Raw genomic sequence first — 19,972 nt, 5'->3', positions numbered from 1 at the left:
GTGGAGACGGTGATTAGCGTTCCAGCAGACTGCCACATGTTGTGTTCTTTCTTTGCATTTCTCCATAATAGTCTCTTTTACATGTCAGGTTTATTTGACATAATAGAAATATACAATGAAAATTGTTTAATAATTTACCAAATAATACATTGTACTAATACCTGCCTCACAGTTAAGAGGTTCTGGGTTTGAATCTCAGCTCACTGTGGAGTTTGCTGTTTGTTTTCTTTGAGTTTTATGGCTTACTCCCGCATCCCAAAAACATATATGTTAGGTTCAGTGAAGACTCTAAAATGTTCGTAGGTGTGAATGTGATTGTGAATGCTGTTTGTCTAAATGTGTTCTGTGATTGGCTGACTATCAGTCCAGGCCCAGGGTCAGAGGTGATATTTAAGCCAATTTGTATACTCAAGTAAGAGTACTGGTACTTCAGAATGCTGTGACTCAAGTAAAAGTAAATGAGTTTTAATCACAGCATGAACATCACAAAGACCAAAATATAAAACAGGAATGTGCAAATTCAGATATTACCCAACATTATCACCTCTTTAACTAAAATGATAATCAATAAAATCTGTATAAAATATCATAAATAAATTAAATAATAAATCAATTACTTTGTACTCGTGGAACAGTACAACAGGCTCGCCAGTCAGATATTACATTTAAAAAAAAAACAATATATTTTTTCAGGTTCAAAGTGGAGTTCTTGTAGGCTGAAATGTGGACATTTTTACATAGACAAAGATGACAGCACATGACATAGCTGCTCTTTTGCATCGTCTTTAAAGTAAACATACATTGAATGTTAGGCCAGGGGTGTTCTGTCTCTTCTGACTGCAAGTTGCACGCCGTTGCTCCCTCTGTTGTTTGTTTCTTTCACAAAAAAATGTGTCACTTTGGGCCGGAGACTTTGTATGTAGTCATGTGACCGCATGTTTGTTTGGTGAAATTGTCTAAAGCAGTCTAAAGCAGTGATTCGCAACCACAATGTTCTGTGAGAGATCATCATATGATTAGTTTCACTAAATTTTTAATTGGTCAGAAATGTAGCGTGAGGTCATCACCCGGATTAGCGCACCACATTTGCTGGCTTTAGATGTAGTATCAAAGGCGTCCAGTGTAGAAGCCATAGAGGCTAGAGTGTGAAGTTTAACACTTGAGACTCAGCGCCGACGCAACTTTGCGTTGAAAGCAATTGTCAGTGTTCCACTTGTTAACATCGTCACGTGTCTAATTATCTGAATGTCTGAAGCCGCAACCGCTGCATGAATGTACACTATGGACACGGCAATGTTCTACTTGGGCAAGTGCTATCTGAAAGGCACAGTCGAATAAATTCCAACTATACCGCCACACCTCTGAAGGCGACATCTTTTGTCTTTGATTTTTACAGGTGGGTGCATATTTTTTCTTACCCTTGACCCCCGATGTGCGGCCGCATTCGTGTTCCTCCCCCACGGGAAGACAAGCAGCTGGCCGAGGCGACCTTGACACACCCCCGAACAAGTTTAACATTTGCCATCCGTGTAAATGAGAAGTCTCGGACATTTTTGAAAATTGGCCCGCTCGCATGTCCCCGCGTGTAAAAAGCTTTCCCCTTCACCGTCATTTTTCACAAGCCTCTTCTTTCGCCGCCCCACCTTTCATCAATTCACACTCCTCCACCTTCTTCTTCTCCCGTCCGTCTCTTGTAGGGTGAGCTCACTTCTCCTGGACACAAGAGCGAGGTAATATGTTTTACAGAAAGTAATGGCTGATCCTCCTTTAATAGCATTGGCCGCTGGCTGGCTCGAGGGGCGTTGTGTGAATGAATAAAGGAGACCTGTGTGCCATTCAACTGTAAGTAATAGCTTTCTCGATGGTTCCGCACAGGCCTTCAACTTATTCCGTGCTCGGGATGCTCGGCAAAGTCCCTTTTGTCGGAAACAGCCAGCTCGGCATTGTGTGGTCCTCTTTCATGGCGTCCTTTTCTGTTTCACATTTGGCTGAGAGGCAGCTTGTTGCAACAAACAGCAGCTTTCCAGTTCTATTCAAATCCCGTAAACATCATCTTGGAAAGCGATACAATGCAGTATTACTGATGGAAAACATCCACAAAAGCCATCTAAATGCCTGCGTCGTTAGCTCTCTTAAAACAAACCATGCAAAATGTTGCATTAGAGCTGTAAGAGCCTGCATTTATCTGCTGTGCCTTTTTCACAAATCCAATGAAAAGAACTACTGTATTGCCGCAACATTACATTACCCTGACAGATAAATTAAAGGTTGGACAGCGACAGTGCTTTCCACACAACAGGGCTGGAAGAGTGTGAGGTGTTAAACTTCACTAGTCCACAAACACTGTCGTCATCCTTCCTCTGTTAAGGCTTGGAATCTACCTTAGAAGGTGGAAAATTGCCTTCGGCTTGGTCCCAGTGTGACGTATTCAATAGTTGTTTCGTTCAACAGAACAGGAAGGAATTTTTGTTGATGTATAGTGGTCCGCGTTCTATAGTTATAGTAAATAGCTCACAGACAGAGACAGTGCTTTCAGCACAACGGGGCAGGAGAAGCGTCAGTTTTGCACACACCCTCGTCCCAGCATTGCAGAATATCTTTACAAACGGCCATTTGACCCACGCGCCTTTGTTAGACTATGTCCTGGTGTGACGCATGACATATTTGTTGGACTGTGACAATTGCTTTCAACACAAACGATCAAGGGAAAGGGAGATTTTCATTCACACCCCTGTTGCAAAAATGTGCTTTTCCGTATGTCTTTTATAATTGGCATATTGAATTTTCTTAAACGTCAGGAGTCATTATGTGCGCTTGCAAATATGGGGAATCTGAATCTGATGGGAGCTCAGCCATGTTTTTCCCATCCAAGCGCACACACAGATGCAGCAAAGGATTGTGGAGAAAAAAAATATGGACATTTAAGGGTTGGCACGTGAGTGGAGCTGTAATTGGCTTTGCTAGCGTTGGCTTTCTGTCGTAAACAACACATTCTCGTCATGATTGTGACCCCCTGTGAATCCTTTGACATTTTCATATAGGCGATATCACAGCAGCACCGAATCATAAAATAATAATAGCTCCTGTCTGCGTGGAATGCATTGTCCTGGAAATGACCTTCTGCTATTCAAACGAAGGAGCTCGCAGTGTAAAGTTTGAAATTGACTTAAAATCTTTATTTTGTCCAGTTTACAGTGGGCAGGTTAGCTATTAGGTGGACTCCTGCCATGTGTGATCTGTACTGGCCCAAAATATGTTCATGCAGTCTCCTTATGCAAACTGTGCTATCACTGTTTGCAGTGTTTCACTCAAAAGTAAAGAAAAAGGTTACAAATGTCTGTTCATTTACACGTACACAATGTTAAGAAATTTCTGTTCGTCCTCACACACACATACACATGCACGCACGCACACGTGCACACCCACCCACACGCAAACCAAATAGAAACATATATATGTCAACTCCGTACATAATGTAACCAATTCACATTGACGCAAATAATAACATCCACATGCCCAATCCCGTATACACATGATCTCAGTGTGTCGATTCACATACGGGACATCGCATTATGTAACAATATAGACAAATCTACATACACATGCTCCATTCACAGAATTCACACGGCAGTCTGAAAGTCTGAGAGCCTAATGCATGACTCCATAGATGATCACATGCATCATTTTTGCATGTGGGTGTTGTGCAGGCTACTAGTCACTTTAAACTGCATACATTCCTTGAAGTCTCGGCGCCCTTTGCGCAATGCTCGTTGCACTGGACTATTGCTATATTAGTCATTCAAACTGCTCTAATTGCTAGAGGACTCTGCATCTTTTTGCACAATTGTCAAAAAAAAATAAAAATAAAAATTGTACCGGCATTACTAGAAACCTTTTATTGCTCAGTGACTGTCTTTTTCAATGTCTTTATGTCTCAAAAGTTGTCGTACTAGAGCGGCTCCAAGTACCGGAGACAAATTCCTTGTGTGTTTTTTTTACATACTTGGCAAAATAAAGATGATTCTGATTCTGGTTCCACTTAGCCTCTGTATGGAGGTGTAAAACATTGGTATTAACAATTCTTTAACTTGTGAGGTACAAATAAAATGCTACTTTTGAAACAGTGGTTGTAGCTCGAGAGCCAAAAACGTAATCTAGCAAGAGGATAACAAAACAGATTGTTATTATGAAGAACCCACACAGATAAGAGGTTTTTTTTTTCTTTTCAGTGCACCAGTCCAATCTGGGAGGTACAATAGCTTTTATTATCCTCTGGGGCTTTAAGTAATCATTAAGTGGCAGTGGAGTGCAGGTTCATTTGTTGCAGCTCATTTGTTTCGGAGGGATTCGATGGCTTGTGGCGAGGCGGCAAAAACATGTAATCAGTGTGCAAACTCAATGATCAAGCATAGTAACAACAACAATCCAAAGTAGTAAAATTGCTCTGGTTGTTTCACTACAAAGAAAACTTTGAGGGTAATTACCAAATTAGCTTTTTTTTTTTAAACCATCAGCAGAGCATTTTACCCTTTGTCCTAATTGTTCTATCATAGTGCTCGTATTTTCGTTTGCAAGAGTTGAAGCGGCAATTTTGTAGTCACTTAACCGTAAAACAGTAGCTTGAATATCATTTGGATTGTACACTGGCTTGTAATGAGGAACGCAGTGGGTCTGTCGTTGGCATGGTGACCGTGGATCATCTATTCTTAAATATTGGTGGGCCAGCCATAGGAAATCATGTAGCGGTAAATGTAAAAGTAATCTACTCTATTAATGGTGACGAAAAGTGGCAGTTTAACATGAATTGTCATGCAAGTGTAAAAATATGTTCACCACTGTCAATAGTTGAGCCACTGAGAACTAGAGGGGGCTAACTCCATTTTTGTCACATTGAATTAAAGTTTTGTGCAATAAAATCTGTGCCGCCCCCAACAGAATGCCGCTCCGGGCGGCTGCCCATGTCACCCATATCGAAAACCACTCCTGTATAAAATGCATGCAATTTGAGAAAATTTAGCAGGGAATCAAATACTAATGGCCCTGCGGTAGATCGACACTGGTCCCATTTCCGATAAAGTCAGTTTTGCGTCCTCACATGCACCTGCAAGTGGACCTACACTGCTGTAACTGACACGGCTTATCGGTGTCCAGCATCGCCACCATCCCACACAGCAAATCCTCCCTCACGCTCTCTCCTCCTTCCCTCGGGCCCACCACGTCTCTCCAGTCAGCCCACATTCATTATTTACTTTCAGGTCCCCATTGGTCGTCCGGGCCTGACTTCATTTCACCTCATTTGGTCGCTGTCCTGTGGACAAATATATCATCTTATCTACACAATAGACACTGAGGCGGCTGGAGCCTCTTTATATCTATTTCATATTTCCATGTGTGCCTTGATATGATATGATTGCAGTATATGAATGATATCGTTATGGAAGTAGGGGAAACAAATAGAGGTGGTTCTCAATAGTTTCCACTCTTCTCGGATGACTTTCTTCATCATTTTGCAATGTGTCTGCTGGGATGTTTGTTTATTCATCAGGAAGAACACGGGGTTTATTTCACATCAAACACATCAAACAGCATGCCGTGCTAGAACAGAGAATGGTCTCCAAACAAAACAGTTCTCACAAAGTTGGAAAAGAATTGTCCAGAACGTCAGATGAGGGGAGACCCGGGCTCCTTATTGGCAGTGAAATCAACTCAACTCACTTCAAAACAAGCAGCACTTTGGCAGTGAACAATTCTTCAAAAAAGAAACTTCAAGGTGTTTATTGCCACTCCATGTTGAAGTCTGCTTTTAACAAAAACAATAAAAAAGGAGAATGACACTTGATGTATTTAAAAGAACCAAATAGCTTTGTCACTAACTTAATGCTAACTCAAAATGGGAAACCCCTTAGATCTGTTAAAGAATAGCATCGATGTTGCAGTGCTATAACCCTTTAAGAAACGAATATTTGAACACACGTGGTGCATCAATACATGTATATGTGTACATATATTCTTTTTTCTTTTGTGAAGAATGATGAATATTACAGCAGCTTACTTTGTGAGTTGTGAAACACTTCGCATGTGTCTCTATGTCTGTTTTGTACTGACAGGTGGCCAAGACGCGCACACCAAAAGGAGCGGCGCAATGTCCATTGAACTGAAGCAAAAATTTAGAAAAGAAATGTCTTTATATTTTATTTAATTGTTATTAATCTATGTCTTCATAAAGTACAATTCAAAAAACACATAAAGAACATTTTTATTGAGTTTATTTTGGGATGCTGGAACGGCTTGATAGCACTTGCATTCATTTCAATAAGTGTTTTGAGTTCCGAGAGTGGTCACGGTACAAATTCAGCTTGTACCAAGGCACCACTTTATACTGAAATAATCCCCATCTGGTTTACACAAAGCTATTATTCTGTTGTATGAATGGGAACAGGTGGACATACAGGTTAATTGCCATCGAGTGGAAGAACATTTAATTGTTCTGTCTGTCACGTTATGTCACTGGCAGTTAGCTAAAGATACTTTGTTTGTAGTTTGCCTCGGGAAACTCCCAAATTTCACCTAAATTGTTGTTATCTTGTTCATTTTGGAATAATGGTCTGGACACCAAACAAAATGAAGTAGTCAAACCTTTATTTGTAACCAATGTTGGCTTATTGCTCAACAAATATGCATCCCAATGGAGAGTACCTTATATTTCTCAACCTCAGGCAACAAAACAAGAAGCTAAACATTGAAATTGAGCATTTCCTTGCAAGGATTTAGTTAGTATAGTGAACCCCCACGATTTGTGGGGGATATGGGCTGGTCCCTGCTGCGAATAGAAAAAATCCACCAGCAGCTGATACCCCCCACTAAAAAAAATTTGAAATTATTATTATTTTTTATTGATTGAATTTCTAAAAGTTCTTGTGGAGGAAGATTATTGATATAACTGGCTATATGTACGTTTTCTTTTTTTTTTTTTTTTTTTTTTTAAAGAATTTGGGCATTCAATATTTCCCCTCTTTAACATACATATTTTTGTTTTTTTAGTAATTTATTCATTTCTTTAAAAATGAGTTTTGAGTAAATCCCCAAATAGTTTTCTTCTAATTCCAAAAAAACAAAAATGAAATACTTAGGAATTTCAAAAAACACCAAATATGTTGTGGTACTTTTCTACTGATCTCTATGCAGATTGTTTCGTACAAAATCAGATAAAATTCTTCTAAATTAAAGATTTATTTGTTACTATTTGTCAGAATTTACATTTACAAAACACTTCCTTGATGTATGTCAATACTCGTTGGCTTATTAGAGAGTATTCTTTACATTTTAATTTATGAAATATTTGTTAAATAGTGTAAGCATCACTGAGGAATGTGCTTTAAGAAATACAGACTTGGAATTTCCCCCTTCTCAAACTAAATCTGCGCAGAACGTATTCATTTAAAAGCCCCCGTTGTCTCTTTTATACTAACAAGACAGAACCAAAAAAAACTACAAAATTGTAACCTATTTTGATTCATTGTTTAAGGAATGCCGGCATCAAAGTGAGCCAGTGCATGATCGAGTTGGTTAATTCACTCAACGGTCCTGATAAGAAATACATTGGAAATGAAAAAATGAGGCTTTAAATGTCATTAAGTGTGAGCGTTCACTGTCCAAATGTGAGCTACTTGTCCTCTAACGTATAAGGATAATGGCCTATAGTTCAAATGACACTTGAGAGAGAGGAAACATGACAGTAGCAGCCAATCGAGTCTATTCTTTTAGCTTATAATAACCACTGGAGCCTGTAAAATGGCTCCGGAGTACACCGGAACAAGGAGCCGTAAATCACAATGATGAATGAAGTGAGAGCTGTCAATCGGAAGACATTTGGCCACCGCCTTCAAAGAATGTTGATCTCATCCGTCTTTTTTTTCCGCCTTCAGGCTTTGCAGGATGTGCGACGCGATGCCTTCGTGTGGACTGCCGAACCTGCTGCCCCTCCTGCTGCTGCTGCTGCTTCACGCTGTCAGCCAGGGTGAGTCCAAACCCGACTTCACCCACCCCCTACTCGGATCCGCTTAAGTCTCTGGGATCTATTTTGGCATTTTGCGTACACCTCTTTTTCTAATTTACACCATTTTGGTTGCGTTAATGCGAATATAATGAAACCTCCCAAGGATAAGGATTTTTGGTCTGATTTGATATTTTCTAACTTCAGCTCTTTTAATCACATTGTACCTTCGACTGTATCGTGTCCATTTTTGGCCAGTTGAAACCCATGAAAACTACTTTTTGTAATTCCTTGCTTTTCACTGCGTTGAATCATCTGGTTTATTGCTGTTTTTAAAATTGATTTTAGTTAAACTTTTAGTCTACACTTGAAAATGTTAGATTTTGATGTTTTCTACCAGATTATATCATTTATTCATTTTTGGACAAGGGAGCAATTTCATGTTGTTTTCTTAATTTCCGAAAGAGCCATTTAATAGCTAACTGTACGCCAAGATAGCAAACGAATGACACACACTCACATTCACACTTATGGACAATTTAGAATCTGCAAGTAACTCAAAGGAGCGACTGGTTAGCACATCTGCCTCACAGTTCTGAGGACCGGGGTTCAAATCCCGGCCCGCCTGTGTGGAGTTTGCATGTTCAACCCGTGCCTGCGTGGGTTTTCTCCGGGCACTACGGTTTCCTCCCACATCCCAAAAACAAGCTTGGTAGGTTAATTGAAGACTCTAAATTGCCGGTAGGAATGAATGTGAGTGCGAATGGTCGTTTGTTTATATGTGCCCTGCGATTGGCTGGCGACCAGTTCAGGGTGTACCCCGCCTCTCGCCGGGAGATAGCTGGGATAGGCTCCATCACGCCCGCGACCCTTGTGAGGATAAGCGGAACTGAAGATGAATGAATGAATGAATGAATGAATTAACTCAAAGGGAGAGCACGCACACTCCACACAGAGTTGTTCCAAGAGAGATTCACACCCGGATCTCCTGTCTGTGAGGCGTGGCTGGATACAACGATACAATCTTTAATTCTCTTGGTTTCAGATGCCAGATTCATAGTGTAAGCTTCAAACAGGAGTTGTAATGTATTTTGGATTCGACTTTAGTCTTCCACAAGGCGCACTCGTCTGGATTTAGTTCTTTCCCCATCCAAAAACTGTACATATTTTACAGGAGTGCCTAATAAACAGCTTCTAGCAAGCACACTTTGCATATTTTTTGCTGAACTGCACAGAAGTACTGGTACTAAAAATATGTGGGATCATTACATTTTTGATGGTTAGTTAAAGTAGTTGGTTGTAGTATCGGTACCGTTCTGTGGTGGCATGATAAAAACAAGGCTAAAGAAAAGCAAAGCAGGCTTGTGCAGCCTCACATTCATTTGATCGTGTCCAATGCAGAAGTCGATCAAGCTATAATGTTTCCTTTCAAAATAACAACTCCCTTAGAGCAACTGTGTAGTAATAAAGGAACGCAGGCAAGGGCTTCCTGGCAGAAAAGCAATAAAACTACATTCAAAAAAGTCTTATCGGCATCCAACAATCACTCAGTTTAATATTCACACAGTCCTCGTCCTTCATTTTTTCCTCCCAAACAAGTCAGTTCATTGTTTATGAGATGTGTGCATCTCGGAACGAGGAATTAGCCGAGCGAACCGACATCAGTCACATCATCGACGGAGCCGTCAGTCGTAATCGCTCGGTCGCCGACGTTTGCTTTGCAATTAGCGACACGGAAACAACTCCAGTTAATCTTGACATTTCTGTCTTTTGGTCCATTTCGCTCCAATAATAAAAAACCATCGCGGCTCTCCCGCCACTGAGATTGTTACTCCCTGAGTTTGGACGGCTTAGTGCTTCAAAGAGGGAGGACCACCACTCTCTCATCCATCTTTTTAATCTTTGATCTTTTTTATTTATTTATTATTTTTTTTTAGTTGAGTTTCTTTTTTTAGCCATCTTAATCTGCTCATTATGTCAGCAACTCAAGGAAGAGTTTTTATTTAATTATTTTTTGCACTTCAGTGGCACACTGTTTTCCTTTTGATAAAGGCAGCGTTACGACAGGCACACGCAAAGATTATCTTAGCTGTCGTATCATTTTTGCTGCCTGTCAGCTTGTTTGTCTGTTTGCAGGTTTTATCCGTTTTTATTCACAGCAGGGATTACCAAACTTTTTCAGCACTACAGCCAAACTTGAAATGTAAAAACTATACAAACTACATCATGTACCACCACTTTGCCATCTACAATGTTAGGCCTACCTTGCAGGGGTGTCGAAAAGGGGCTAAAAACTGGGGAACTGCCCAGGGGCCCCCATGTGTCTGTCAGGGGCCACAATTCAAATATCAAAACACTTTTGGGGGGAATTGATGACAGAGAGGGTATATTTTGTATTTTTATTTTTGTAAATATTGCTGAATAAATCCATAAAAAAAGGGCTCCAGGCAAAAGGGAACTTTTCTCATCCAGGCCAAAAGGGCCAATGAGAATCACGAGTGGTCTATATGTACACGTCCCTGCATAAGGGTGTATTGTTAAGTGTACCAAACGGTACTTGGTTTTAGTGAGTACTGTTCCATTCCTACCATATATTGTAGTTCTCCTATGGCTGTTGGGTGCAAAATACGGTTCTCGGTGGTTAGTATAAATCATTAGTGGGCTCATGATGATTAAAGATGTCCATCCTTGGTTTAAAGTATTGGGAAAAAAAAACCTCCACCCTAAGTTTTGTAAAGCCTGCCTCACAGCCGTGCTATGAAATGAATTCCTTCCTGCAAGTGTGCCCGACTCCTTGGCGCTGTCAGCAGCATCCAAAGTTGTCGTTTCCTTTTGGTGGAAGGAACAAAAGGAAACAGACTTGTTGGCATTGCGAGTCGAGACCCAGAGTCCCAGGCAGAGGGGTGATGAGAACGCAACTCTTGAAAACCCTGCGGTTACATGCGCCAGGTGGTTTGGTTTATGGCACCGCGCACACTATGTAGAACACAAACAGAAGCGTTGCATTTGCCAAGTGAAGCATTCTCTGTTTGTTTTGGGCTGAGTAACTCTGCAACTATAAGGAGATCCTCAAAAAACTGGCAGCAATCTGCTTTTGCCTTTCACACAAAACCCAACAAAGAGATATTGTCGCAGACACAAAAATTCAGCTCAGTTTCACAGGGTACACTTTCAAATGGTAAATGCTGATCAGGGATATTTAAGAAACCTTGTTGGAAGATTGCTGCCTAATTTATCTTTGTTCATCTACAGTAGCTATGCCAGCAACATATAGTGACGGGGGCTAAATGGCCAAAGGTATATAAATCGCGTGTGTATCCACCTTTTTGTGACATTTTTATTTGGTGGTGTGTGGTGAGATTTTTTTCCCAACATATAAAATATGTGTCTTTGTTCAATAAAGGTTGGGAAATACTGCCCTAACAGACAGGTGTCTAAAAGTGATGTGGTACAGACGGCTTATTTTGGTACCCAGTACACCTAAAATAGCATTGTAAACTGTGTTGCTTGGTGGAAATGTGACTTTCCACGTTTGGAATGATGTTTGCGAGGGCATGTTTGGGATGTTTATGCATGTTTGTGATTTTGAAGTGTTGACTGCGCAGCGCACAAGGTTTTAACTTTATCGTCTCGCCTCAGATGGCGCAAACGGTGGCACCAGCCTCCCTTTGAGTCGCTGCTGTGCACCAACACAGATGAGAGCTGCAGACAGACCTTTTAATCAGTCAGTCGCTGGGAGTTGAAAAGCTCAGAAAGATGCTCAGCGAATGTATGCTCTTTGGCTGGTTGTGAGAGGTGAACTGAAAGTTTCTTTTTTTACATGAGACAATGTCAGCACGACTGCATGCTGTTTGAACCCAAACCCTGCGTGACGTCCACCCGGCGGAGCGTGTCGACGGGCAATGTGAATCCGCACACACGCGAGGTCATCTGCGGACTGGATGTTGGCGTGCCTCGTGTCAACATTAAATGCGTGCATCCGGCGAAAGCAGCTGCACTGCAGCGAGACATTGAGTGCTGATCAAACGTCTCCTCTCATTCAAGTTACATTATACAGGGCGCTGCCTCAGATCTTGTCTTTTGAACAGGCCACCCTCCTCATGTCACGCACATGTGTGTAGGTCTAAGTGTGTGTGAGTCAGTGTGCGATAGGCCCTTGTTTCTTCTGCAGTGTTTATAGGAGGCTAGGGTTGTGTTTCGAGACACAAGTTGTCCCGATGATATTTTGCTCTGGCTTGCGAGCAAAAATTTGTGAAACACGAGCGCTGTATGGTGGCAGTGAATGCAACTCGATTCACTTCCCAACAGGCAGCAGTTTGGCAGATGGTGAACAATTCTTCAAAAAAGAAGACCTCAAGCTGTTTATTGCCACTTCCAGTTAAAGTTTACTGTCAACCTAAACAAAGATAATTACACGTGCATAAAAAAAAAACAAAAAAAAAACATTGGCCTTCAAGCATGTTATCTTAATGCTAACAAATAACGGGAAACACCATAGATGGGTTAACAAATAGCATCGGTGTTGCCGTGTTATAACCCATGAAGCAATGGCTATTTGAACACAAATGGTGGCGCAAAACAATTAATATAACAACATTCGTAGAGCATAAAGGCTTACAGTATATTCTTTATCATAGCACAGAATTACTAATACTACTGCAAGCTGAGACCAGCTCTTGCACAATATATCTGTATGTCTGTATTATACTGTCCCCAAGTGGCCAAGACACGCACACCACAAGGAGCAGCACAATGCTCATTGAACCGAAGCAACAAATGTGAAAAAAGTTACATTTCTTTATATATTATTTAATTATCCTTACTATTAATTGTCATTACTGAAGTACAATATTTTAGAGTTCTATTTTTCTTATTAAAAAAAAAAAACATCGTTTTTTGGGGAAACATATTTTAAATTACACTTTTTTTTTTTAGATAAGAGTGTGGTCGCTGAATGAATTAAACTCGTATCTCAAGGCACCACTGTACAATGAAAATGTTCCACCTCTCAGTATGAAACAATTTTCCCCATATAAATGTGAATTTTCTACTGATTACATTGAATTATTTTTTGTACAAAATCCCAAATTCCTGTGAGTCTTCTGAAATTCCGTAATTGGAAACCTCTCTTTCACTGTGATGCAATGCAGTTTTATGGAACAATAACCTCAATAATCAACATATTACTAAATGAATACCTTGCTGACCATTATTATCACGAGTGATTATGGATAGGGTGCGTTCAAGCACAAATTAAGTTACACCCCAATTAAGCGTGACATAATGTGCCTGCGATCCGAGTTTGCATTGTATTGGCTGTCATTTCCTGGCTATCCACCAATCGCAGCAAGGCAGTTATAATGTTGCACAATTAACAGTAAACAGTTCATCAGGTCTGCGGTAGAGTGGAAACAACAGGAGAGGATGCACTCAGCTGGTCTGGGGTGAAAATCACAGATGGGGAAAAACAAGACATCGGGTGTAATTGTGCTCCCGCGGCTGTTAAAATGCCATTTGTACTCACCTTGCATCTGCGCGAGACACGTAAGGGCTCCCACGCGTCTTTTAATAATACCAGAAACCTCGAACGCTAAGACAGATGGGCCACCAGTGACGGCTCGCTGAAGCGTGCAGCGCCACCACAATAAGAACAGCCGAGCCACAGTTTGACCGCGCCGACCCGGTGCACTCGGAGGGCCACAAAAAAAACCCCGTTAACATTTAAAGTGTAACGTACCAAAGGAGTTTTTTTTAATGTATTTTTTTATGATGCTCTTGTCCCGCTTTTGTCACCGAGGCAACACGCCGGTATCTCGAGGGATTAGGGCTCATGATAACTTTTCCATCTAAATGCAGATTTATAACACTCGCAGTAACCACCCCCACTAGTTTATGTTAATCACTGCTGAGGAAGAGCGCTGCGTTTTTTGTTTTCTCCTCACCAGTCATGTAATTCACTGATTTCTGGAGGGAATTTGCAAATTAATTTCATTGGATTTTGGCTGTGCGGCTCGCAGCTTGCCAGACTGAAGATAAACGTCCATACGGCACGCACAAGTGGAATGTGAGTGACATTGTAGATTATTTGGCTCGACACAAAGTTAGGTGTGCGAGTATAAGGTGAGCGCTGACAAAAATATGGCAGAGGGATTAAACGTTATTGATGGAGCTCAGATGGAAAAGGAACACACCTGTCCTTGTTCCACGAGTTGACTCCAAACCTTCCAGGACGGCTCTTTATTGCGCTTTTGTCAATGGCTGTGTTTCAGAGAGAGGGCGCACAAGTGTTCGTGTGTGGTAAACAAAGATCATTGCCTCGTCCTCAAGAGGCTCAAAGCAAATAGAGAGGCAGCAGTCAGTGTCTTATAGACTCCGAAAGATGTGGTGTGTTTGTGTTTGTGCGCGTGTGTGTACGTGTATGTGTGTGTGCACAAATTCACCGCAAAGTCACTCTTATCACGCCGTCTGCCATTTCAGAAGAGCAATTCTCTGCTTTTTCCATCATCTTCTCTTGAGTTCTTTCCTCATCACTTCAGTGTTTCCCATGTAGGTATGTAGGTACATAAGTAGGTAGGTTGGTTTGTTGGTAGGTAGGTAGGTGGATCGGTAAAGCTAGGTAGGATGTAAGAAGGAAGGTAGAAAAGGTAGGAAAGGCAGGCAGGTAGTTAGGCAGGAAGGTTGGTTCAGAATCATCCATCCATCCATCCCTTGCCCCTGTGTCTTTATGGTGTCTCCCAGGGACCCATTCTGGATCCCATGCTTCTTTAACTTGCTCCCTCTGGGTAACATCATCAGAAAATTCAATGTTTCATCCATTTATATGCAGAAGACTCCAAACTATACATCCCATTTAAATGTGGCAATTCCATACAGCTTCTTGGAGACTGTTTGGAATTGTCATGTTCCTGTTTGTCCCTGCAGGTTTCCGTATTTTTCCAGTCCTCATTGTTAGCATTGGTTTGCAGAGCCTATGGCACCGCACCTGCTGCCCATTGTCATCAGCTGGGTAATTAGGATTTGAGGAAGGTGTCAGATCAATGCTCACTACTCATTGCTTGCCATCACTCTGTCAACATTTCTTTTTCAAGTATTTCTAGTCAGTAGTTGCTTTTATTTTCCGTTTGGTTCAACGGGTTGTTGAATGTAAGTACATCTGTTTGCCTCTTGTGTTGTTTTGTTTTTACGCCTTGTGTAGGATAAATTCCAGAGTTTTGATATTGGTTTGTAGTATTTAATACTGTGGTTTCACCACCTCTTTGTCCACCCATCCATCCATCCATCCATCCATTTTCTTCACTGCTTATCCTCCCCAGGCGTGCTGGAGCCTATCCCAGCTATCTTCGGGTGGGAGGCTTGCTTAACGACTTTAGTATGGTTGTAGGAAGGTAGAAAAACGTTTTAATTTCTCCCTAATAAAAAGTACCCTGACTGAGATCCAATGCAATAGTTGGCCTGACAAAAATAATAATGGTCATTTGTGAGCTTATTTCCTTTTTTTCCACTTCAAAGATCCCCGTGTTGTTAAAGAACAGGCAGGCATCTGAACACAAATCCTCTTTGACGCGTCACAAGTGGTATTGTATTGTCAGGAAATGGGAGACAACGCCATGTTTTTGTATTTCAAACCAACACCTTGTGACATGTCATTACAGACAGGAGTGGCCACTGTCCTTGCATGTAACATGGAACCCATCGCACTGAGAGTGCAGCGGGCTCATTTTCTCCTCCTACTGTGCAACCTTTCCTTGTTCTTTACCCTATTGATGTTTTTCTCCATTCCTTTTCCCCTTCACTCATTAGTCAGTGTATTAGATAAGCTCTAATGTTGCTTTGTACAACCTCCCTCCGGGATTGTGTGACAATGTTACAGCTTACCAATGGGGCGTGTCCTTACAGGCGAAGGACATTTCTAATAAAATAGCCAAAGCGAAGCCATGCAGGTATTTGGCAACATTATACACACAACAATAAATTCTTTGATTTCCTCATCACTCAATATACCTTATCATCACCACAATAAGACAAATTATGATCCAAAAACACTATCCTTTCAAACTCATCTTCCAACATTTAAAAATAAAATAAACGGCTTCCAGATGATTTGATTTAAAAAAATAAAATAAAATGAAAAAAATAAAAAATAAAAATGCGCCTGAAGTGCTCGTCCATACACAAGGTGAAGATTCTACGGTACCTCCACTAAACCTAGCTCCTCCCTGACATAAAAAGCTTGTCTCTCAGTTGAGATGTGTCACTTCAACATTTTTCCTCAACACCAATGACTACGTTCCTATTACAGTGGCTTTGGGCATTACAGAAGGCACACAAAGTTTTCCAGCGTATAGCTGAGAATGTGTTAAATGGGAAAAAAACGGGAGTTTGAGAATATGACTAGGGGGAGTTTCACTGGATAACATTGCTTAAGTCCAAAAACACATTTGATTAAACGCCCCACCCCCCCCCCCCCCACTAACAGACCTCTACATCTATCTGACAGTTCAATAAGTGCAGGGTATGTCTTCTCCTCCTCAGGCTTAAGCGACGCTGACCCTGTGGTGAGTATGCATAAGGCAAACCATCAGGGCATAAGTGAGGAACTGTCCAAGACGGTGGTGCTCCCCTGCCTCTTCACGCTGCGCCCCGGGGCTGCTCCATCCCACGAGCTGCCCCGCATCAAGTGGACCAAAGTGTGGGGCCAGCGAGGCTCGGACGGCTCGCAGAGGGAGCAGTCTGTCCTCGTGGCCAAAGACAATGTGGTCAAGGTACGGTGAAGACAGAAGAAGCAATCGTGTTGTTGATATTTGATGAATCCACATTCTGTCCTCTGTCAGGTGAAGAAGGCCTTCCAGGGTCGGGTATCGCTGCCCGGTTACAGCGAGAACCGATACAATGCCAGTCTGGCTCTGATGGGCTTGCGATCCAGCGATTCCGGCCTGTACCGCTGTGAGGTCGTGGTGGGCATCAACGACGAGCGAGACACGGTCCCACTGGAGGTCACAGGTCAGTGTCACCTAAAGAGGGAAATCACTGGTGATAACTACAGTATACAACACGAAATTTAACTTATTGCAGCATCATAATGCGTTTGGCTGTTCAGTACTGTATGACTGGTCCCCATTACTCCTGTGGGTGAGCACGATCCTATCCCAGCTGATTTTGGGTGCGAGGCAGGGCTTACCCTACGCTGGTCGCCAGGCAACCGCACGTCATTGTGTCCTGTCTCCACTGAGCACATCCACAAACCTATTGAGGAAAAGTGCTACAGAAAATGGATGACTGCATTTGATAAAACTCAAAATGTGTCCTAAATATACAGCAATGTAGCCTGTTGCTAGTCAGAATTCATGAATTGCCATACCCGCAGACAAAGGATTACACTAAAAGTTGATTTACTATAAACACAGTTTCCAATTTAATCATGGCTCTTCCTTAAATATAAAACATAATGGCACGATATTAAAAGAGAGCCAACCACACTGGCTTGATTTTATGATCTTCTATCATGTTTTGTCATTATGATATGATGAGGGGTGACGTCCACAGTAATTACACCATTTAACCATCATTCAAGTGTGCCTCTTTTCGGCCTTCGCTAATTATTATTGCAAATTAACACTCTGCTCTTTGGTTGTGTGCGGCCGCCCCTTTTGCACCCAAGGTCTACCTCTATGAATAATAAAGACGTGATGCACTAATGTAGCCATTACACCCGGGCTTGTTTACGGTCCGCATAACACGACAATGAGGGAAATAAAGGTGAGCGAACTCGAACCCATTAAAAATCATTCCCTTGAGCTGACAATGTTCAGGCATGGAATGAAACCAGAAGCCAACAGAGACTAGGCTATTGCCAAATAGTGTACACTGTGGCTCTTAATGGGGCAAAACTGCATCATTTCACATTTGTGCACTCACTAACTTAATGACAGTCATCTCTATTTTAGATAATAATAAGTCATTATCATAACGACTGTAGGACAGAACAGCCAAAAAAGTACAGTGTTCCCCCGCCATATCGCAGTTCACTTACGGCTGCCCCGCTACATTGCCGATTTTTGGGTGGAATGTATCAACTTGTATAGCATGAAAATCTCTATCAAGGAAATAATTGGTTTTTAATTTGAATGGGTTTTTACAGTATAGTTACATACCGACAATGCACTTATGAGATGTTTATTGAACACCAAGAGAACAGTAAAGCACACTCGCATAGGAACTTCTGTCGATCAAAGCACACGTCCAGACATTCACACAGACTGGATGAATGTTTAAAGCATGTGGGAGAACTACAACCATGAGGGGAAAAAATGGTTTTATTTATTTTTGTTTTTTGAAATATGGTCTCTATGTATCGTTTAGTTTTACCTAATGCAGGCGAGTCTGCAACGTATCCCCTGCAATCAACGGGGTTGACTGTACTAGTACTGTAAACCAGTTTATTTCTGTATTATGTTTTTGTATCGTTAGCCTAATAGCATACTTGCCCAGGTCATTTTTAACTGACTGTCACAATATCCATAAAAACATAATGTGATCGCTAAAAATTGTGTTGTTTTTTCTTTGTCTGTGTAGAATCTCAATCATCCAGGTTATGGTAACCCACAAAGGTTGAATCGAGGAAACTGTACTCTTCTTGAATTTGTTGTTTCCGAGAACGTTAAACAATTATATAGGCAATGAGGCGTTCTAACAATAGAATGCTATTTTTCTTTAATCAAAACCTATAACAAAAAAAATTTTTTTTTAGGGGTTTTGAACGGATTAATGGCCTTTCTATTCACAAGCGTAGTCACGGAACAAATTAAGGTCATAAATTAAGACGCACTTGTATGACTTTCTTCCCATGTTAAACTTTTATATTAATTTATATGGTAATATTACAACTTTATCTTAAAAAAAATGCGACTATTTTTGTAAGGTTGCAACTTTTTATTCAGACAACAGTTGTCTTTGTTCTCTTAAAGACTAAAACTTAAACATCAAAACTATTTAATTCCTATGGCATTTAGAGGGCGTCAGCCTCACAGCTCTGAGGACCCGGGTTCAATCCCCGGCCCCACCTGTGTGGAGTTTGCATGTTCTCCCCGTGCCTGCGTGGGTTTTCTCCGGGCACTCCGGTTTCCTCCCATATCCCAAAAACATGCATTAATTGGAGACTCTAAATTGCCCGTAGGCATGACTGTGAGTGCGAATGGTTGTTTGTTTCTATGTGCCCTGCGATTGGCTGGCAAGCCAGTTCAGGGTGTACCCCGCCTCCTGCCCGATGACAGCTGGGATAGGCTCCAGCACCCCCCGCGACCCTAGTGAGGAGAAGCGGCTCAGAAAATGGATGGATGGATGCATTTAGAGGTGCACATGGTACTTAAATTATTCCGCTCCCTGGACACCAAAAATTTGACAACTCCTGTATTGGACCGCATTTCATAAGGAGACCATCGGGCATCATGAAGTGCTTTGTCGACATTTATTTATTTTATTTTTTTAACAAAACATTTTACCATTTTGAACAGGACTGAAGAATTTCATACTCACTTCATCTTTTTATTGCCATTTTTCTTTCTTTTTTTTCAGGGCCAAAATGTTTTGTTTTCCAACACGGTCAATGAATGGTCCGACAGTAGGACCTACCCTGGCCTCCTATGCTGCCTTTTTCTTCTGAGTGTTGGCTGCTATGTACGTTGCTAAGGAAATATGAACGCATTTCCCTTTTACATCCCGCCTCCGTCAACCAGTTGATTAGCGAGCTATAAGCGCCAGTGATTCAGACAGAAGCCAATTACGTTGTTAGCGAGAAGTTGCCGTCTCCAGGGTTTCGTCTTAATTGGCCATCACGCTACTCTTCGCCACTCAAACACTTGCTTTTAAACATAGCCATTAGCCATTATTGATACAGCTTGGCTATATCAGTATCATGTTAACGCACATGGATCTTTCTCTAGACTCGATTCAAAGTGATATAACTCTCCTCCTTTGATATTC

At 41.4% G+C, this 19,972-nt stretch overlaps 1 protein-coding gene across 3 annotated transcripts in view; it reads left to right on the top strand.

The window, feature by feature from the left end:
• Positions 1–19,972, top strand: part of ncanb (neurocan b) — a 149,287-nt gene that overhangs the window by 55,553 nt on the left and 73,762 nt on the right. For all 3 annotated transcript variants that reach the window (XM_061684629.1, XM_061684628.1, XM_061684630.1), the window contains exons 2-4: positions 7,926–8,017; positions 16,526–16,755; positions 16,825–16,993. In XM_061684629.1, the coding sequence (XP_061540613.1) occupies positions 7,936–8,017; positions 16,526–16,755; positions 16,825–16,993 (481 nt within the window). In that variant the 5' untranslated portion in view covers positions 7,926–7,935. The remainder of the gene's footprint in view (positions 1–7,925; positions 8,018–16,525; positions 16,756–16,824; positions 16,994–19,972) is intronic.

Source organism: Phycodurus eques, chromosome 8 (assembly GCF_024500275.1).
Source record: "Phycodurus eques isolate BA_2022a chromosome 8, UOR_Pequ_1.1, whole genome shotgun sequence".
Classification (NCBI taxonomy): domain Eukaryota; kingdom Metazoa; phylum Chordata; class Actinopteri; order Syngnathiformes; family Syngnathidae; genus Phycodurus; species Phycodurus eques.
The sequence above is the reverse complement of the archived record's forward strand: the minus strand, read 5'-3'. Positions and strand labels throughout refer to the sequence as shown.